A 21615-nucleotide genomic window follows, 5' to 3' on the forward strand; every position below is an offset into this window, starting at 1 on the left:
ATAAGCTGCTCACGATCAGGTGTGTGTTCCTGTTTGTAGTGAAGAGTGGGCCTTAAACCTTCAATCTATCCAGTGACCATCAGGGACAACTTCAATGGTTGGAAAAAGAAGTTAGATTTCATTGACGTCTATGGGAAACCAGCCCTACTTCTTAGTTGCCAATACAACATGATGTTCTCATTTTTTTTTAAATGATGGTCCCATTTAGAGGAAAACAGACCATAATGCTGGATCAGGATGGATCAGGGGGTGCAACTACTGTGTAATTGACAGACTGTACCACCCAATCAGGATAGAGCGATCCAGCCTCACTCCTGCCCAGTGCCACCTTCTCCCCACAGATATGGTCTCTTCTGGTTAAAAAAAAAAAAAAAACACAAACCAAAATGGCTGATGGTTAGATTACAAACTAGAGTCTTCAAAGCAGGAGCTGACAGACCAATGGCGAGGGGGGGGTGAATACTTGCTCATACTTGCTCAGCTGTTGACAACCATAGGCTCATCATTATTTTTATCATCACAAAAATTATGCAGAAATAACAGATAATGTGTGTTTGTTCAAAGTTTTAAAAGATGTCACATATGTAAGGTGATTATAGATCTACTAAATCTGCATTTTAATGACCAAGATGACAAAATCCACATAAAGTGAATCTGGGAAGTTTAGCTGTACTTGTCTTGACCGGCACACACGCTGTTATTGTCGATGGTGATTCACTCAAAGCCAAAGGTTAAATTCTGTGGTAGACATGTGAAGAACAAGAGAAATAGTTATTACAGCAGACCACCATGTTCCCACAACAACCCCTCCCCGACTGCCAATCTGTCTGCCCACCCCCACAATAAAAAAAAAAAAAAAAATCACACAGGCGCACATGTACGTATGTACACAGACACACACACACACACACACACACACACACAACCCTGCTTAAATAAAACAATTGAAAAGATAACTTTTATTCTTCTTAAAGAGCACACAGGTGATTCAACTCTTCCATACGGTGAAAAACAAAGCACTGCATTAACTTTTGAATCAAGATAACAGGTAACACTCTGTTCCTGCTTGTGGTGATTTGTGGCACAGTTAGTCAGTGAAGCAGCCTTTTCATTTCCTCACGTTACATCTGTCCCTGACGACCTGCTGCCTTATGCTCAGATAATGATGGAAGAATATATTACCAAGCTGGGGTAAATCTAACTCTCTTTGTGCTGTTTGTGTTAAACCCTGTGTCTTTTGTTTGGGAGCAAAAAGCTTTTACAAGATATTTTCTGTTGACTGTGTTGAATTCAATGGACAAATGAACCCAAGCCCAAGGAAAATCATCTTTTATAATTTCCAGACTTTTCCAAAAGTGGAGATAAAAAAAAAATGGCACCTGTCCTTGTAGCAGTGGGTTTATCACTGTCCTTCGTGTTAAGATAAATCAAAATCTGCAAGAATGTGCTCACTTAGTGTCTCTGGAGCCCCAAGTGGCTTTTCATCATTGCTCGCTGTGTTCTGATGAATCCCCAGCTTTTAACAATAGCAGCTATATGACTGGTGAAGATAGAAGGTGAGAAATGGGGTGAAGGTGAAGTTATTTGTTTGATTATCACTCTTTTTCTGCGTCGAAGGTGGGTGAGCGAGGGTTTGTCACGTCTCGTGCAGCTGGGGGCATCTGATTGGCTGAGAGCAGCTCTCCCACGCTGCCGCAGTAGAGCAGGGAACGCATTGGCCATTTCTGAGGAAATGCCACAAGCATCAAAATCAGAGACCAGCTGAGTAAATGTGACTTCTATGTTGATTTTATGCCATCAGTCATTTCATTAAAATGGTAAATGTTATCTCTTGTTTGTCAGGATTTCGTCTTTGTTAAGCCTCTGATATATTTTACTGCACAATGGCAAGGAAACAACTTACTTCAAGCTGTGACCTTGAAACTGTAACCCTCTTTGATTTGGTTGAAATGGACAGTGACAATTGCCCAAAAAGAAAATTCAGAATCCAACTTTAAATCATCAGATTATATTTTTTTACTAGCACGATGATCTGTGATGTCTTGTCTTTAACCAAATTTTAAAAAGCCTAGTCCTTTTAATAATCAAAAACAGTCAGAGCACATGACTTAAAAAGATACAATTGAACAGACTGTAATATATTAAATACTGTGCACAACATCATATTATTACATATATAATGACTACTTACATAAACTAGTTATCTGAAGGTCATGATGCATGTTTTATGCACTTAGTTTCTGACCAAAAAAAAAGAAAGAAAAACAAGCTATTTTCATTTTCAGTCTTCATTTCAAATTGGACAACTTGTTTCTAAGGCTGTGTGTGTTTTATGGTGGAGGCCCCAGAGGAACCCAGGGCCCGAGGAGCAGCAGTGACAGGCCATGTCGCTTACATCAGCAGCAGCCAGTGGACGTTATTGTGCATGATTAGCAGTACGTCACTTGGTTCCCAGTCTCACCTTGACAGGATGCAGGTATCCGCCCGGCCTGGAGGACAGGGTGTGCTCTGCCGCCATCCCTCCCTGATCCAGGGTCTCTGTTAGGTGGGCTATGTAGTTGGTAGCCAGAACTAGGACGTCCAGCTTGGACAGCTTGGTGTCAGGCGGGACTGAAGGCAGAGCAGCCTGTGAAGGGAGGAAGAGGAAGGTGCACAGGTTTGGATCAGGTGTGATTCAGCTGTCTGCACTATGCTGAGTTTCTTAATATGAAATTCAAAAGGCTTTCTGTGCTGGTTAAAAAATATCTTGGCATATGAATATAGGTTTAATCGTAATTTGTTCTTTAGGGGGAACTAGCAGCAGAGAGATTACTTTTTCAGTTTTTATTCTACTTTTAAAAAGTGTTATATTTCATTCAATGCATGCACTAACCAAATGTTCAACCCACAAACAGGAGGCAGTTGGTTAAACTTGAATGAGAGTTCAAGATCTACAACAGATTGGGTTAATAGTTAAGTAGGCGAAATGTTTATTCGTTACCTGCAGACTATGGAAGGCCTGTCGCAGGTTGCGTACTCGGCTCCTCTCCCGGGCGGCATTTTCTGGGGAGTGATGACTCCTCAGCGTCCGGAGCTGGACCGCAGAGCCACAACTGGGACCAGAGTTAGACCTGGACCCACCCATTGACTGTACCTGGAGCAGAGGACGCGATTAGAGCCTGCTCAAACCAGGCATATTAAACAAATGCTACTTCAAAACGTTTTCACTGCTGTCAGATAAAATCTGGGAGGACCATTTCAAATGTTTAATTATTTATTTATTTATTTTTTTACCCACAAGAAACTAATTCATTTGCTTGGTACGTGCAATTTATACCTACAGTTACACCAACGCTCATTGCTCTAAGAGTGAAATGTGAACAGATAACAGTAACCCAGCCATCACTCCTCAGCTCTGCCTCTGTGTGCGAACAGGGATCAATGAGGACACAAGCAAACTTCTTGAGTCTTAATGGATGACAGACTGATGCTCTCAACATCCTTCACTTCTGCTGCACAAAAAATCGGATGTCATTCCAGTTTATTAACATGGGTATCAGTCCGTTGCCTTCATAAACACTTAAGCTGTTCTCGCATCTAAAAGCATCACATCCCAGATTCCATGTAGTTCCTTGTTTCCTGTTGCACTCTACTGTGTACTCCGTTAGCAGATCTGTCCAAGTACCATGCATGAATGCCTGTATTTCAGATGACGCAGCGTAATCACCATGTGAGAGTTTTAAATTGAACACAAACTCAGACTCACCCCCTTCCTGGGCTCCCGGCTGCTGTGCGTGCTCTGCCTGAGTCTGTGCAGGGATGCTGGGCTGCCGGCTGCACCAGGCTGCTGGTTCTGAGGCTCTGCTGCAGAGCTGGACAACAGCTGGTGGTTCAGTGCAACCGTCATGAGACCTTCCAGAGGATTGACCGCCATGGAGCCTGCCAGACCTTCCTCAACACTTAAAAACTATAAAGCACTTTTTCTGAAGACCACTTTTATTAGCTGTTGGAAAGTTTGCTTTCTCCTGTTACTGATTGCCAAGCTATAATCTACTAAGTTCTTTGGTAAAGACACATGTTGAGGTAATTCTTCCATCTAGCCAGAAAGCATCTTTTAAATCTAATCAAAGCTAAAAAAAAAAAAAAAAAAAAGCTAAGATTACTCATCTCATCTCGAGGAAAAAACATTCAGTTCTGCTATCCTCTTTTATGTAACAACTCCAGTGTGTGGTATTCCCCTCTAAGTGAAGTTCACCAGGCCTCTGTGACACCCCGGTTCCACTCAGACCCCCAGAAAACTGGTGAAAACGCCATCGTCCCTGGCTGCCTCTCTGTGCATCACCGTCCATCCAGAGAACTCCTCCTAGTCTGACCCGTTCCCTCTCTCCCTTTCTCTCCGTCCCTCTGCTTGTTTCCTTATCGGGTGAGGTAATGTGGGGAACTTCATATGGTCCTTATCTCAGCAGCCCGGTCGTCCTGATCCTCCCCTGGTTGTTTGACTGCCAAGAAGAGCAGGCAGGCAGTCAGGCCTGGGGGAGTAAAATAGTGGGAGGGTGTACCGAGCCAGGGCACTGGGGGGCTTGGGAAACTCAAAGCTATGCTAAAAGCTGGACAGGGGTTGGATTGGAGACCAGGGACAGTGCGACATTTAAGATTAACAAAGAGGCGGAAATGCTTTAGGACCGGTTGAACCCATTTGCAACGGCTTCATTAATCAGTGACCTTTATATACAACCACATCATGCCCTTTGAACCGAAAATACCAGTGTTGTACCAAAACCAGTGTAACTCCAGGTTGGTATTTCAACAAGTTAAATACATCAGTCCAGAATTTCCCAACCGCAGCAGAGCGTCAGCTCACCAAATTTAATTAAACTATGTATCTGTTACTAGCTGATCAAGTGAAGTCTCTGAGGTTGACTCACTCTTTGCTTCTGGTCCCATTTTTCATTCTGCTTAGATTTCTTAGATTTCATCTAAGACGCTCCATTTAAATGCATTTTTAGTCAAAACTCTTTCATGCAGTCGTTCAACTCTTTGGTCCCAAGTCCCAAATATTATGAATATTTATTTTGTGATATCAGTTGGATAATCTTCCACTACCCTGCTTGCCTTTTGTCTCAGATTTAAAGGGGCCATTTAAATTTTCTTAATAGCAGCTCCCAATCTGTTATTGGGAGCTGCAAAGTCTTTGAATGGTAACATTAGCAATGTAGCAATAGAAAAAAAAAAAAACAAAACAAAACTCATTTGTATAGTATACAAATGTGTTTACATATCTTTATAGTTCTCTGGCCCTCAATAGGATGTGCAGAAATATAATGAATCTGAAACTCAAGCAAAACAATAAACTTTTCTTTAGTATTGTGGTCGAGTGGATGCCCCAGAGGTAGTTTAAAATAACAGATGCTGCACTGTTCAGTATTCAGTACTGTTTTATCATATTTCAAAATTCAAAAATCAGATACAGCCTGGTATTCAGCTTGTCTTGAAATGACACTCATTGGAATTAATTTTAAATGGGAAATGGGAAAACAGCCTGAATTTTAAAATACTATGAATAGAAACTGTACTTAATGTCATCAGAATTTTCTGAATATGCATAATCTGAAAACATATTTTCACTCTTCTTAATATATCAAAGCACTAAGCATAAAAAGTGTACCTAATTATTTTCCTCAACAGAGGCTTACATCAATATAAGCAACCACTAACTAGTTCTTCTAGTGTTGAGGCTTCAGTTCAATCAATAAAGGTCACTCAAAGTCGATGCATGTTGCAAACATTTAAAAAAATCAAGCATAATCTTTCTGGTTAAGGCATTAAGGCCATTTTTGTGGCTTAAGTAAAGTAAATGTTTCATGTTAGTAGAGGAATGCTTGGCACCTTGTCTATGTTGTCAACACCACAACACCATGTGCCCCCTGACCTCCCATCTGCAGCTGCTTAGTAAACTATTCTCTACAAGACTACAAGGATTTTTTGAGGCAGAACCACTGTGATGGTTTCTGACTTTAAAATGCATGCAGCTATGTATTTCTTAGGTACTAGCAAAGCTACTACTTACTGCTCACCACTATGTTTCTTTCCATTCATCCATCTGCACTACTTTCAGTTCAGTAACTCATTTGTCAGACTATCATCAACTATTTCTTTTTCTCCTCCACTGTCTTGGTGAACTTCTGGATGTCCTCGGCCATTAGCGAGGGCTCTTCCATGGCAGCAAAGTGGCCGCCATGAGCCATGGGAGTATAGGTGAGGAGTTTACGGTATTTCTGCTGGACCCACAGTTTGGGTGTGTGCATCAGCTCGTTGGGGAAGCAGGCGAAACCAGTGGGAACATAAACTGGTATCCTGGGAAGAGATGATGAAAATGGTTTATCATCAAATTTTTCATTTGGTATGTATGCACAAAGCTGGTGCTGTACATTGCTGTCATAAGCTTTTTGACTATAGAATATTTGAAGATGTGAACAAGCCATCCCTCACTGTAGGAAACACCATTACCATTTAAGTTCTAGTTTCTCTTTACCTAAGTTAGGTTGAAATATGGTACTATACAGTTAGTATAGATAGTTTGAGGACAAGAAATGTCATCAATTCCTAGTCATCTTTTCCTGTGGAGACCTTCACCAATATATATCTATATCTCATATATATTCTCATATATATCTCACCAATAAACACAAAATGTTTCCTTTGGTAGACATCGGATAAGGAAATGGCATTAATGAAAATACCATCTTTATGAGGCACTAAGTCATGTTACCCATTGGTTTGTGAACTGGTTTTAAAGCCTTGAGTAACTTAATCATTGCCATGTGTGTTGGACAATCTGTCAGTCACAGAGTAGCCACGACCTCACCCATAATGTGCATTATGGACTATTTTCCTCTAAATGGGACTGTTATTTAGAAGATTAGCATTACATTGAGCTAATAAATTAAATTAGAAGTAGGATCCTTTTCACAGCCTTCAATACAATCTGCTTTTTTGTACAACTACCAGAGTTGCACCCTGATGGTCATTACATAAAATGCAGGTTTAAGGCTTTTCAGCATTGGGTTCACTTCACAGAGTATAGAACAATTTTTTATAAAGTTTTTGGAAAGCACACAGTCCTGTTGAAATAGATTTTTTCCATTTGAAACGGTTGTATGTGATTTCATCAATTGCACCTTTGGAGGAGTTCTATTTCTTCACTAAATACAGGGTCCTTCAGATCAACTCAATGATCCGGTTAGTTGCATTAAACTCTTAAGTTGTCACTCACTTTGAGTGAGGCTGGTTGAGTCCTTTGCCAAAGTTTTCCTTGTAGAACCTCATGGATGAGATGATGCATCCAGACACCCAATAGATCATGACATTAGTCAGCAGGTCGTCCAGAGAGAACTTCCTACAACACAAAGTACCAAGAAGAGGTAATAATATAGTCATAACTAAAAAGCCTCTGCTATGAAGCCACTGAACTGAGATACGAATATGAATACTACATGACAGTTTGATCCCCATCTTCATGTAAAGGATGTGGGAATGAAATCAGCACTGACTCTGTCCCTTCTGTTCCACTCTGTCTACCTGGTGAGTCCTCCATCGTCTAAGTCCCTGAAGTCAACATTTGTCCATGTGGAGAACTTCTCCAGGATGTAGGCAGCCAGACCCACTGGAGAGTCATTCAGTCCTCGACCTGGGTGGAAAACAAAAAGATCGCTCGATTGTTTGATCCTTTTAAACCCTGCTAAAACCACTGTGGGAAACAAAAAAATCTGTGCTGGATTGTAATTTTAATAATCATCACTAAGATCAATCAAAAGCTTTCCGTTTGGTTGGCTGAACTCTTTTAGAAATTTGGATGAAACAGGCCCCAGGTCCTTACCCACAGTGTCTGGCTTGGTGGCCTGGATGTGCATGTAGCCGGACTCTTTGATGGGCTCCACCAGCAGCTTTTCTTTGCAAGGGTAGAGACGCTGAATATCCACATCAGTGAAGCCAAACAGTTTCGGGAAGCGGCGACCGAGCATGATCGATAACAACATGTGAACACTATGCTGTGAGGGTGGGGCAAAGTTCACATGCAGGCCTTTCACTGACCTGGGGTGTGAGAAAAAACAATGGCAAAAGACAAGGTATTGCTGCATTTGTAATAGAAATTGTAGATATACGTGAATATAAACAGTCATCTCCAAAAATATTGGCAGCTTTACACCTTTGTCAGATAATGCACCACTTCTGCTGTAAAGTCATTGCAGCTGCAAATGCTTTGGTGTTCACCTGTATATTTCTTGTGTGCATTTGAGTAACAAAAACTGAGAAAAAAGCTAGATTTTATCTTTTTCCACACAAAACTGGAAAAAAATTATTGGCATCTTTTTCAAAATTGTCACGTATGCAATGGGCCTGGAATTAGTCATTAAACTCAACTGTGCCATGTAACAGGTTTGGGTCAGATTGGAATCACTTGCAAACAGCTTAAAGAGAGTTTACTCAACCTGGGTACACCTCACTGAGCATGAAGAAGAGAAAGATAAGCAAAGAGCTACCAGAGGAAAAGAGAACACGTATAAAAGAATGGGCAATCTCAAGACTGCAAGTCCATCTCCGTTCTTTTCTCCACTGTGCACAACCTCATCAAGAACTTTACAGTCCATGGCACTGCAGCTAACCTCAGTGGACATGGATGCAGGAGGAAAACTGATGAAAAATTGTTTGACTGGAAGATTAGAAACCTCGATCAACTTCTAAACAAATTCCTGCTGAGCTGCAGACACATGGTACCACTGTCAGCTCTCACTAGAAAGAGAATATCATGCCACTGTTTACAGAAATCAAATGAGGCTTTTCAAAGAAAAGTATATGTTCCATTTTTCATTTGTGATGAATAACATTGAATTTCGCTTTTTTCTCTTTGTTTGTGTTAGTTCCATGCAAACAAAAGAGGTAAACACAAGAATAACAAAGCATTTGTAATTGCTGTGATTTTCTGGGAGATGTGGTGCATTATCTAACAGAAGTGGAAGGCTGCCAATATTTTTGGCCATGACTGCACATACGAAACATAAATGTCTGGCACTCCAGTGTTAAATTCTGAAGCTATGTGGAGGCGCAACTGCATTACAAATTTTTGGGTGACAAGGTAGTTCTGATGTGTTTTACTTGGGGTCCAGTTGAGCCATGTTGGTGGTGACCAACCAGCCCCAGTCCCCTCCATGAGCATAGAACTGCTGGAAACCCAGACGCCTCATAAGTTTGTGGAAGATGTTTGCTGCACAAACCGAATCAAAACCTGCGCATACACAGACAGAAATACACATTTTGAATCATATCATTTTTAGCAGCTAGTTTGTACCTTGCTAAAGTTACTAAATAAGCAAATTCTACTTGAAGAGACTACATTTGGAATGTTGGTGATTTTCTTTCTTATTTTGAAACCTCTTCCCTTGTGTCTTGCTTGTTATGCTTCCTGTCTTTGTTCAGTATGATAGTCAGCTAGTATGTAGCAGTATGTCATTCATGTTAGTTTCCTTTTGTTTTCTGGAGCATTTGATTTGGTAACGAATTTTGGGTTTCTTTTTGCTGCATTTGAGACCATTTTCACAAGAGAGAATGTCTTTTTCCCTTTTGTTGAACAAATCTTTGGCTTGGATCATTCATTCATTCATCTTCTACTGCTTATCTGTTTCCGGGTCTCGGACAGTGCTATAGCCAATCCCAGCTCACATTGGGTGAGGGTGGGGTCACCCTGGACTGGTCACCAGTCCATCACAGGGCCGACACACAGAGACAGAGACCAACAACCACTCACACTCACACTCAGAGCTACGGACAATTTAGAGTCACCAGTTAACCCAAACATGATGTCTTTTGATGGTGGGAGGAAGGATGGCAAAGGGAGAACATGTGAACCCGCTAACTTCTTGATTTGGGGCAAAAGCGCTAACCACTATGCCACCGTGCTGCCCACATTTGGATGAAGAAATCCTTGAACATGACCTTGACATCCTATTGGTTTTTGGGGGGCCAATGGACTTCAGAGGGTAGCACTCTGGGCTCACAGGAAAGGTTCTGGGGTGCTCCTATGCGGAACTTGTGGATTTCTCCCTGTGCCTGTATGGGTTCACTTCAGGTTCTCCTTCCTGGAGTCCACTTCAGTTAGGTGGTGCATCTAAATTGCCTATAGGTCTGAATATAAGCGTGAATTGTTGTTTGTCTAAATCTTATGTATGTTGGCATTGTGATACACTGGTGATCTGCCCAGAGTGGGACCCACCCTACCCATAGAGCTGGGATTGGCTGCAGCCCATGATCTACTCTGACAGATGAGCAGTATGAATAATGGATGGATGTTGGAAGTTAATTTGGAACTGTTAATCTTCTCTCTAGTGCTGTTTTTTTCAGTAGCTTTACACATAAATGTCACCTGTTTCTTATACCCCTTACATTTTCAGACCGAGATCCTGAGAGAAATCATATTTTACTAAGCTGTATGCTACTCTTCATGTTTTATTAGAAAAGTCCTACTTCCCACATCCAGCAGGAAAACTTTCCTAGACTCACCTTTCTTATGCGGTGCTTCAGAGAAGCCATATCCTGGTATGGAGGGACATACCACCTCAAACACAAGGTCATCTGGGTCTGATGGTTCTGTCAGCATTGGGATCAAACCATAGAACTCGTAGAAGGAGCCAGGCCACCCATGGACCATTATCAGAGGAATAGCAGTAGTTCCCTCTGGCACTTTCTTAGGCTTGACATGAAGGTAATGGATATCAATACCTGTAGTTAAGTGAGGAAAAAAAAGGTTAGAAATAGGACAATGTGTTCTTCACCAAAGTGTCATTGTGGAGTCTCACCTTCGATTTTGGTTTTAAAGTGGGGATACTGGTTGAGTTTGTCAACTTGTCTCTTCCAATCAAAGTCATTTCTCCAGTAAGAGATCACATTCTGCAAATACTGGGAGTTGAAGCCATAATTGAACTGGCTGTCCTCTAAAGAGGCAACAGGACGTGTCTGGTCTATGCGACTGTACAGGTCCTGCCAGGCAAGAGAAAAATTGTGCGGACTCCCGTTATCATGAGACTGTTTAGTGGTTTACACGCTCTAAGAGGACTATCTGGTCAATCAAATTTTGAGAGAATCTGACCTTCAGTTCTTCATCACTCGTGGTGACTTCAAATAGACGGATGGTGACGTCCTCCTCACTATCAGGCTGTACTCCAGCCCCCCACCAGCCATCCTCCACCTTCAGAACCTGGCTCCTGTTCCTCTGAACCAGGAAGAAGATAATTCCTCCAATCACTAGACCAACCAGGACCCCTGTAAGCATGGTGCTCAGCGTCTACTCTGGGACAGGGAGTTGGGATGGGATGGATGGACATAAGGAAATGAACACTAAGTACAGAGTGTGTTCAGACAATGGATGATGTTACATCTCAGCCTCTCATTCTACAATTACTCACGGATCACCAAGTAATATTACGTTTAAAAAATGTTGCTTCTACCAACTAATGAAGTTGGATCTTATATGCAGTTCTGTCTAAAGTCATAATGCATGTACGGAGGACTTCATGGGAATTTGTATAAATGGGGCCAAAGATTCTAAAGCTCATTTAGTTCGTGCAAAAATTTCCCCTTGCAAATGGAAACTACTCAGTGTCCCACAGCACAGCAATAAATAAATAAATAAATAAATAAAATATAATTCAAAACAAGAGTGCAATCAAAGATCAAACATGGCCTCCTATGGAATGCCATTTAGGTCAATATTTAATAAAAAAATTTAGCAATATACCTAAGATGCACTAATGCTTTCCTTGATGTAGAATCAGTCTTCAGTACTATGTCCAGCCTCTACGATGTGTCATATGATTTTAAATCATGTTACTGTAATAATTCAATGATTAATTGAAAGTATTGTGTACTAACATAAAGGGGAACCCTTATTTGATAACTTTTGGGGGGGAATGATGTTTTAATGTACACCATTGAAAACACTTTTTGTTACCATTTACCGTCCCATTTGATCTGTTTACAGAATGAATTTAATATATTAACACTGTAACACTAAAAACACAACTTTTTTGTTAAATACTTATTTTAGAGATTTTCCAATACCATTTTTTCCTCTCAGATTATGTTTTTCAGACAATATGAGTACCAACCTTTTGGGTTATAAAACTATGTATAATATATCTTAAAGTTAGTATATTAGTGTGTTTCCTCTGCAGGTTACAGGTTCACAGCAGCGAAAACTTTGAGCTGTGTAGCGTTACCATGAACATTATTTGTCAGCAAAATGCCAGCATTTACTAATTACATGCTATTGGATCGGTGCACAGACTTGTGTACTGACTTATTTTCAATCCCATATTTAAGATATCAGGGGATTTGCCATGAGTATTGGAGTTCAAACTACTTAAGTGTAGTTAGACTTTTTAAATGTATAGACGTTACAGGTCCTTTTTGACCTTGAGAGTTTTGATCCTGCATGCAAGATGCTTAAGATTGGATGGTATTGTTCTGTAAATTACTGAGGCAGCTTGGTTTAGAGTTTTTACTGTTTTCAGGTATCGCCCTGGTCTGATTCAAGAATTTTCTAAATATATGTATGTAGAATGGCAAATGACATTGTTACAACACAATAAATACCTTTCACTGACTTTCTCTGTCGGTGATGTAATTTAAGTGTGGGGGAATAATAATTCTATAAGTCATGAGTTTAGAGAAAAATGCGGGTCCAGTCAAACAAAGGTGTCACTGTTGTGGTTGTGAGCTGCTGAAGGGATTTGTTAAAAAGACAACGCTGACTAGGTCTGTCAACAACTGCTCACAAACAACACACACACACCCTACCTACTAAAGCACTATCTCACATTGTCACACACATTATATTTGGGATATTACATATGTTGTGCATATATGCTGCACATCAAATGTAATGTCTTATATCTGCATGACTACACTATTATTACATTTGCTTTATCTAAACAATGTACTTTATTGTAAGACGTCCTTTTCATACCAGATAGCACATGTACTAAAACACAAAACTGAATTTGATCAGAAGACTATGGTTGATCAACAGACTACGGTTTGTTCAGTACAACTCGGTGCAGCGGCTCAACTGTTCAATCGTCACATTGGCACGTAAGAGAGAACTTTGTTTGAACATGTAACATGTCGTTTAGTAGTGCAAAAAAAAAAAAAAAAAAAAAAAAAACACTTTTGCCTATTATTGCGCTCAGAGATTTACAGTTTCGTCAAAATAAATATCGTCCGAGAATGGATTTTTAGAAAATACGGAACAAAGTGCGTCCCTTATCAGTCCGATTAGGAAGGCATGTTTTAATTTCCAAATACGGGACGATTCCGAATTTTAACAGTGTGTGTGTGTGTGTAGCTCAGTGTGTTTACAGTCATGTTGAAGGGATGTAACAATATGGGGTCAACAACCTGGCAGATGGCCCCATAGACACAATAATCAGTTGCTTTCTAGAACAGACTGCCCCCCCCCCCCCCCACACACACAGACACACAGCATAGAGTATATTTATGCTGTAGTTATGTGATAAAAAAAGAATCAGACTTTGTAACAGCCAGTCTGTGAGCCTCCTATAAACTGCTAGCTAACAGAGTTAACGGTCAGTAACCTGCCGACATTTCCACTTTCATCGTTAAACTCGTTGTTTTGAGTGAGCCAGCCAATTTTTCCCACCTCACGCTTAACTCGGTTTGAACTCGGTTGGGCGGCTCGGCCCGCGTCTGACCCGGACAGGCACCCCGTTATCTGCCGCCGGCGTGTGTGTGGAGTCGGTGGAGATAAATAAAATCACTGACAGTTGGACTGCGGTGCTTTTTTACCTGCCGTCCCGCCGCTGAGAGGAGACTGATCCCGGACTGGACTCTGACGCTGGCGCCGCTCCATTACCAGAGCCTGCTCCCTGCACAGGGTCCTAGCTCCTGGACTGCTCCTCTGCTGGGCAATGGCACATTTAACCCCTAACCCTCTTCAAATTAAACGGATAACAGGACAAGCGTTCACAAATGCATATCGTCACCCTCTTAAAATAATTGCCTCAGTCATTTTTCTAAGAGGGTGACGATTTTTTTTTTTTTGCCTGAATATCATATATTCAACAAATGCTTCAGGTTTTTGTGTTTCCTGAAAAAAATGACCGAGGCGATTATTTTAAGAAGGCGTCGACATGTACATTTATGAGGTCGCTGGAAAAAAGTTCTTTCTCCTGAGGGAGGAGTGACTGTGCAGCAGAAGTGGATCGTAGGGCATGCTGAAAACGAGCTGAATGGTGCCCAGATATTGTCGGATAAAACGGAGAACAGCAACTGTAGCTGAAGTTAGGTATTCAGCCATAGGAAAAAAATAATAATAAAACGGAAATATAAACTAATGTATCCAACCCCCGTTAATATTTACGCGATAATTTTTTCATTCCACTGTGTTTTCTTTGTTTTTTTTAAGTATAGATAGTTCTTTTAATTTTGACCATACCTCCTCCTCAAGAAAGTATCAGTTCGCCGACGGACAATTTACCCACTACACACCAAAGAACATTTATAAAGAGGATAAAGGTATAATGTTATAGAGAAAAAAAATAAACCGCTTATTTATTTTGTAATTTCCCTGTCATGTTGCCACTTCCGGAAAACAATACACTCAATCCATACATAAATATTGGAGATTCAAGATGTACCGGGGTAGATAAACATTTATTGAATATGTAACGAAATTATCAGAAGAGCCCCGCCTCATTCATGTGGCACAAGTCCAAAAAGAAAAACAAAAAAATGCAACGAGGACATGTTTTGGCTTCACTGCCAGTCCTTTGCATCCCCTTTAAAACTGCTAAAGGAAAATGCAGCCCCAAAAAAAAAAAAAAAATCAAGGTGACAAAGCTGCTTAAACAGAAGCAGAGGATTTGTTATTTTAATATAATTTGTCCCACATTTTTCCTCAACCCCACGAATTTTCCCCATGTTAATATTGCCTAAAATCCTCCAGCAGCCTTCCTTAACTTAGTATTAATACCATCAAGGATGTGATCAAAATGCCTGACAAGGAAATAACAGGATGATTTGATTTCTTGATGAAAATTTTATCATAAAAAACAAAATCCTGAGAATAAAATATATACAATATGTATATCACATCTCTGACAGTATTAAAATCTGTGTCGGTGGTCACTCCTTTTTTACCACCACCTCTCATGTCTCACACTGCCCATCGTACTCCCATGGTACTGTGTTTTCAACAATCACCAGGTCCACTGAACTCAGTCCAGGTGCTCGAGAAGGTCAGTACTTCTAGAGTATGTTAATCCGTCTCCATGGCACCGCTGTGTGTCTCCTTGGACACCATGAGTCTCATCAGTTTTCCGTGGAGCTTTTCAATCTTCTTCACATCTTGGGCCTGGTCTGTCTTGTACTGTAAACACTGTAGAGATGGACAAAAGATTAAATGAGGACCTACAGTTAAATTAAACTGATGTGATATATATCTACAGCTTAATAATTATATCAATGATTGTATTAAAAAAAAAAAAAATATTTGTTCTGCTTCCTCAATCTTAAAAACAACCAATTTGAAAAGTGATGCTCATAATGCTTTTAAGAACACATTACTAATTACTCCAATACTTAAAAGAATATCGAAAATACTTCTGACTTCACAGTATCAGTCATACTTAAAACAACATTCTCTCTCTTCACAGTTCTGTGTCATCTACTGCTCAGGTGCATTCAAGCAGAATTGATTAGAATTGACACATTAGCAATTTGGCAAAATCTTGCATTTTAAAGTGCCAGCTAAAACTTCAAGCCCTTTAGTTTTAGACAACTTGCAAAAGCATGGCTGTTCATTCCGACATTAAAATTCTATGGCATTTCTGTAATTGTTCATGTTTTGTACAATACAACAATAAAACACTGTTACTGCTTTTTAATGCACTGATATTGGTTCAATACTCCACACCATCTGATACACAAGTTCGGGTATATGGATGATTATCAGGAAAGAATGAAATGGCAACAGAAAACGTCCGTTAGAGAGTATCTATCATAGCATGTCAGCAATAGCAAGACTATTAGTCCAGTGCTCACCAGACACCAAGTGTAGATGATAACCTTACAATGTATGTATGTGTATAGACAAAGAGAGAGAGAGACAGCACTGGAAGCGAGTTGAAGCACTAAGATTGTTAGCATAATGAGTGTTCAGGTCATACGAAAATGTCTGCTGTAAAAAAAAAAAAACAAAAAAAAAAACTCTATTTAATGCACTTCTTGGCTCAAATCGTTAGCTATATGAATCTACAGAACAAACCTCATTTGGTTTCGATGGGAACCCACAAATGGATTCAGGCCTAATGAGCACCAGGTGAGACTATTTTGAGCAGTTGGTTGATGTACTTAACAGGCAGCATCAGACAGCTACTAGTATAATTACACATTGGACGAACGCATTATCGATAACTAGCTGGCAAATCATACAGTAAACTGGTGAACAGAGTGCTAATTAAGCTAAAGTATTTTTGCTAAAAGTCCCCAGTTAAGACTTGCTTACGTGTCCTTGTCACGGATCACTGAGGAGTGAGTACTTAATTTTAATGAAACCTGAGATCAACTGGTTCAAAAACAATATCAGACTTTCTACATGTCAAATCCAGATAAGTATAAGCTGTTAACCGGTAAGTTATAAAAAACTTGTTACTAGCACGCCGTATCATTTGTTATAAACAATCCGATAGACAGATCTCCCTCCTCTCTTACCACGGCATTGTCGGTCACTTTAATGCAGAGATTACCGTCGCAGTGTCTGTACTTGAGAACCACTCGGACCTGCAAAAGAAATGAAAACATTGGAGAAGTTAAAGTGCAGCAGTTAGCGTAGTCATGTGGCTAACGAGCTAGCCGGCTAATAAGCTAGCCAACTATCACGCTTCCAAACTCAGATCAAACCAGGCGTTTCTACCTTCATGGGATCTGTTAGATATAGTTTTTCTGCTGCGCGGGCGAACTCCTCCCAAGTCTGATAATAAGGCATTATTTTTAGAAAGACAAGTTACAGACCCCCAAAAAATTCAGTTTGAATCGACCGATCTGGCTAGCTATCTTCTGAACACCACATCAGCAGCAGCGTGAAAGCAGCCAATCAGAAAGAAGAGCGCACCGTGCCAAATCCGCTTCCGGGGTCACCTTTTCAGAACAATGGCACGTCAGACATAAGTATTTACTATTAAGATTGAACAGCAACAAAACACACACACACACGTGCACAATGACAAAAGCAAAGAACAAATAGAAACTGATCAACTATTGATATACTTTAGTTGTTTTACTTCCACATAAAAATTATTTCTACATTAAAGATAAAATATATCACACTAAACACATAATTACCAGACAATAAATAGAGTTTCCAGCCATTATTTTTAGTGTTGCTATTATTATTGTGATTATTATTAGGACCTAAGCATTCAAACGTGCAAGAGGCCTGCTTAATTTGTTGGACTTCTGATTTAATTTTCCGCAAAACAAGAGCCTTATTGGTAGCTAAAACATGCCCCAAAGCTCAGGAAACTTGGTCAGATCTGAAGAAAAATTTGATATTTTATGCTTCACAAAGTCTACTGTCTCACTTTAGATTGACTGGCAGCCTTATACACAAGATCACTGGCAATGACCCAGACATCAAACCACACTAACCATGACAAATACATGAAAAATTAAATGTTTTTAATTTATGGTCATAGGAGCAGTTTTCTCAGAAGGCCTAAACAGCAGCAACATCAGCACCCCTGCATTAATTATCTGACTGGTTCCCATTGGAACCTTCAAAAAGGTATTCAGGAAACTGGGGACTCTTTTAACCCGAACACCTTGGAAGAGAAACAGAGGATGTGAGTAATTTAAGAACACCTTTACCAACTGCCACAATGCACAATCCAACAACATATAACCTGCTTTAACTCCACAATGAGCACCTGATTTGTTATTATTTTTTTTTTTTTTTACCCCAAAGGAACAAATTAATTGTGTGATTGCATTTACAGGACCAGTTTTCATACACGTATGATACAGGCAATCATTGATAATGATAATGATGATAATAATAATAATTCACTTTCTTTTTCTTCTATGCATCGCCTTTATTTATGTGTTCTCATATATTCTAAATGACTTCTCTGTTTTATTGAGTTATCTCTTGTAAAATGTCTGAGCATTTTTGAAAGAGTTGTATAAACACATTTTTTTATCATAATAAATTCTTACACTTTTTTGACATATTTCTCTTACTTCTCTCTCATACAGTATAACCATTTTACATCATAAAACCAGTAACAAAGAGGGTCTAAAGAGGGATGTTGTTTTGGCACTCAAACTGTTTTCTGTATTTTCTAAACACTAAACCACATCTTTCCCCATCTTTCAACTACATATCACGACTAATGCTGAGTATCTACAGCTCTAACTGATGAGTCCAGGGGACCTGATCCAGTTAGTAAGTCACCTGTGGGACTCTGGTGGTGGATCCAAACAATCTTCTCCTGCAGATGGATCGGGGAAGCACAACTTGAAAGAGCATCCCAGCTCTCTCAAAACCATTAGTGTTTCATTAACATTTAAACAGTCTGCTCTCCTCTGTGTCACCAGTGATACCAGTACCTGTCTTTTTGCCCTGATGCTGCCAAGTTTTTGTACTTGGTGATGAATCCAAAATATACTGCCGTTTTTAGGGGTACTTAATCAGAGAAGGGAGGAAGAACAATGCTCCAGCTTGGTCAACTACAATCTCTCAGTGTTAACTTAAACCACAAACAATATTTAACAATTGAACTGTTTGAAAAGTCAGAAATAGTTTAATTTCCCAAAACAAGGATATTTCTAACAGTTGTTTTTCATTCCCCGAGATGAATATTGGTTCTGCCCATGCTAATGACTCAGGAGAGCTCAGTCCTATAGGAGTTATTCTTTGTCAGCTGAAGGAAAAGAAGCTTTGTGCAAGTGAGTGTGTTGTGTTCATGGAATGGCAAATGTGTCGGACTTGTGTGTTACATGTATATCAAATGTTCATTTTAACAGGTAGGACATGTTGAGCGGTATTTTTCCAACACAGTCAAAGTTGGAATGCTCTCGTTTGTGTATTCCTGCAACATACATTCCATCAGAGCAAATTTTTTCTGCTGTTGGGAGTATCTGTTCTCAGAAGAGAGAAAACCTTGCAGGAGACCATGTTGAGATGCTTACTTTTGAATAAACCAATTGTTAAAACCTAATGTAGCTGGAACCTAAAACAGACACTGTAGACCACTGAATGATGTGCGCAAAATTGTTGGCAAATGCACTTTTGTTTTCTTATTTGCAGTTGATTCTAGGCAATCAGTTGAAATGTAAAAATCCACAACTATAGGTTTGATTTCCTGAGTAAACTGAACAAAAGCTGTCTGTATGGTTCATTATTAAGAATGAATGAAGTGGTTTTGTTGTGCTGGGGTTACAGAATAAAATGGATACTTGAATTTTTTTTTTCTTTTTCTGATATCAGCACTTTGCCAGTGCTTGGTTTTAAGTTGATAAAAAATTTATACAGGCATGTTTATTTACCTTTTGTATCGGTAGTAGCCTAACCAGCAGCAAAGCTTATTAATAGACATATTTTTGGATGAAGTAGCTTTATTGCCAGTTAGCATACACTCGAAACAACCCCAGGCTAAATGTAAAAGCTAGAAATTAAATAGAGCCATTGAGTAATTGTCTGATTTATTATCTGATTGATTGATGACTAATGACTAGTTGCAGTCCTAGTATATGTGTGTTTAGGGCTATCCATTCACGTGGCAACTACTTGTGTGTGCATGTGTTCGCAGGGATCAATAAAGCCCATCACGTGTGTTCATGAGGTCCTTTTGTGCCACCATTACCAGTTCACTATCATTAGATACCAGAGAAGCTAGCCCTCTGCTAACCAGCATGCCACTGTTTCCAAAAGCTGCACTGAATCAGCGCAATGTGGACACAATAAAATGCACCTATGACCTAAATTTTGACTCTTGACATATGTTCTTGAATATTTCAAAAGCTATTCTTGATAGAGATTTTTTACTGATGTGATTTTTTCCCCTACTCCTGTGAAAAACACATGGCAAGGTCTGTTTTATTTTTCAGATGCCATTCAGCACTCGCAAGCTGGATTCAGTGAGGCTGCCAGTGCAGCAAGGATGATGTGACTGTTTAATGTCCAGTTGATGCCCGTGGGGAAATGTTCATTTTAACAGAAAATTCATGTTGCATTACCAAACTTAGCAGCAATTTTTATTTTTCATTTTGAAAATGTTCATTTTATTAAAATTAATTAATTAAAAATAAAATCATGTTGCATGGCCAAACTTCGGAGCTATCGCCATCTAGTGGACACAGGATGTTAGCCTCATAATGTGTTCTCCACATCGAACAGTACAACATGATGTAGAACTGCTGAATGCTCTGCAGCGGATGCTCATGAAACATTGCATTCATGCCACCTCCTGTGAAACATTTTAAGGTTGAACTTGATTAGGTTGATACAGGTCCATGGGGGCCCTGACTTCCGCAGGTGTGTGGGGTCCTGTTTATCACTGGTTGCCACTTTAATTATTATTAGCAATTCATATTGATATTTTTACTGTCAGAAAATAGCATGCAACAAAAGAAGTAACAAGAACTGCTAACTACCAGTCGTAATATGTGTATTTCACTGACAGTTGTGGGATAACTGAATATGCGCTAATTTTTAGCATTGGTGAGACTGGATAGAGGGTCCCTGGCTGGGCTCACTGTGGCATAGTGGCTGGCGCTGTTGCATTACAGCAAGAAGGTGGTGGGTTCAATTCCCAGGCCTGGGGCCTTGCAGTGGAGTTTTCATGTTCTCCACGTACTTGCATGGGTCTCCTCCAGGTATTCTGGTCTCCTCTCACCATCCACCATAGACATTAATGTCTAGGTCAGTTCGTGACTCTAAATTGTCCGTAGGTCTGAGTGACAACCAACAACCATTCACGCTTATATTCAGATTTATAGGTAATTTAAATTAACCACCTAACTGAATTGGACTCCAGGAAGGAGAACCTGAAGTGAACCCATACAGGCACAGGGAGAAATCCACAAGCTCCGCACAGGAGCACCCCAGAACCTTTCCTGTGAGCCCAGAGTGCTACCCTCTGAAGTCCATTGGCCCCCCAAAAACCAATAGGATGTCAAGGTCATGTTCAAGGATTTCTTCATCCAAATGTGGGCAGCACGGTGGCATAGTGGTTAGCGCTTTTGCCCCAAATCAAGAAATTAGCAGGTTCACATGTTCTCCGTCATGGTTTCTGTCTGTCTCTGTGTGTTGTGTGTTGGCCCTGTGATGGACTGGTGACCTGTCCAGGGTGACCCCACCCTCACACAGTGTCAGCACTGCCAACGACCCGGAAATGCGTCGGTAAGCGGTAGAAGATGAGTGAGTTGTGGTTTTGCTGTCGACTAACGGGCTTTAATGTGATGCTCATAGATTGTCCACTAGATGGCACACAACAGTTGGTGTCTTCATTGGCAGATACTTATGGATATTTAAAACTCTCTGAATGAGCACCAGTTGACTTGACA

General features: G+C 40.1%; 3 protein-coding genes across 4 annotated transcripts; all 3 read right to left on the reverse strand.

Moving 5' to 3' along the window:
- Positions 1-1595: 1595 nt before the first annotated feature.
- tcf23 (transcription factor 23) lies at positions 1596-3913 on the reverse strand. Its single transcript, XM_029496990.1, has 4 exons — positions 3746-3913; positions 2981-3133; positions 2462-2626; positions 1596-1724 (listed from the first exon to the last, which is right to left on the reverse strand). Exons 1-4 carry the CDS (start codon positions 3911-3913, stop codon positions 1596-1598), a joined length of 615 nt encoding a protein of 204 aa, XP_029352850.1.
- Positions 3914-5402: 1489 nt separating this feature from the next.
- On the reverse strand, positions 5403-13951 carry ephx1 (epoxide hydrolase 1, microsomal (xenobiotic)). 2 transcript variants are annotated; one of them, XM_029496696.1, is made up of 9 exons: positions 13837-13951; positions 11120-11319; positions 10830-11010; positions 10534-10752; positions 9133-9262; positions 7856-8070; positions 7558-7666; positions 7253-7375; positions 5403-6333 (listed from the first exon to the last, which is right to left on the reverse strand). In XM_029496696.1, the coding sequence occupies exons 2-9, from the start codon at positions 11300-11302 to the stop codon at positions 6126-6128; spliced, it is 1368 nt and encodes a 455-aa protein (XP_029352556.1). In that variant the 5' UTR covers positions 11303-11319; positions 13837-13951; the 3' UTR covers positions 5403-6125. The 2 variants fall into 2 exon arrangements, with proteins under 2 accessions (XP_029352556.1, XP_029352557.1); XM_029496697.1 differs by having other exon boundaries at positions 11120-11314; positions 13837-13856.
- A 650-nt stretch (positions 13952-14601) lies between these two features.
- srp9 (signal recognition particle 9) lies at positions 14602-17130 on the reverse strand. The gene is made up of 3 exons (XM_029496783.1): positions 16964-17130; positions 16762-16830; positions 14602-15427 (listed from the first exon to the last, which is right to left on the reverse strand). Exons 1-3 carry the CDS (start codon positions 17033-17035, stop codon positions 15308-15310), a joined length of 261 nt encoding a protein of 86 aa, XP_029352643.1. The 5' UTR covers positions 17036-17130; the 3' UTR covers positions 14602-15307.
- Positions 17131-21615: the final 4485 nt, after the last annotated feature.

The sequence above is a fragment of the Echeneis naucrates genome, chromosome 24, assembly GCF_900963305.1.
Source record: "Echeneis naucrates chromosome 24, fEcheNa1.1, whole genome shotgun sequence".
In the NCBI taxonomy this organism is placed as follows: Eukaryota; Metazoa; Chordata; class Actinopteri; order Carangiformes; family Echeneidae; genus Echeneis; species Echeneis naucrates.

Bases quoted from the DNA above. Each gene is read 5' to 3' on its own strand.
- srp9 (XM_029496783.1), bottom strand. From the start codon at position 17,035: ATGCCTTATTATCAGACTTGGGAGGAGTTCGCCCGCGCAGCAGAAAAA. The intron at 16,831-16,963 runs GTAGAAACGCCT...TTTCTTTTGCAG, and splicing joins ATCTAACAGATCCCATGAAG to GTCCGAGTGGTTCTCAAGTA. The intron at 15,428-16,761 runs GTAAGAGAGGAG...CCATCTCTACAG, and splicing joins AAGTGACCGACAATGCCGTG to TGTTTACAGTACAAGACAGA.
- tcf23 (XM_029496990.1), bottom strand. From the start codon at position 3,913: ATGGCGGTCAATCCTCTGGAAGGTCTCATGACGGTTGCACTGAACCAC. The intron at 2,627-2,980 runs GTAACGAATAAA...CTCCCTTCACAG, and splicing joins AGGCCTTCCATAGTCTGCAG to GCTGCTCTGCCTTCAGTCCC. The intron at 1,725-2,461 runs GTGAGACTGGGA...GCATTTCCTCAG, and splicing joins GATACCTGCATCCTGTCAAG to AAATGGCCAATGCGTTCCCT.
- ephx1 (XM_029496696.1), bottom strand. From the start codon at position 11,302: ATGCTTACAGGGGTCCTGGTTGGTCTAGTGATTGGAGGAATTATCTTC. The intron at 9,263-10,533 runs GTGAGTCTAGGA...GTGTATGCGCAG, and splicing joins TGAAGCACCGCATAAGAAAG to GTTTTGATTCGGTTTGTGCA. The intron at 6,334-7,252 runs GTGAGTGACAAC...ATCTCTTCCCAG, and splicing joins CTCAACCAGCCTCACTCAAA to GATACCAGTTTATGTTCCCA.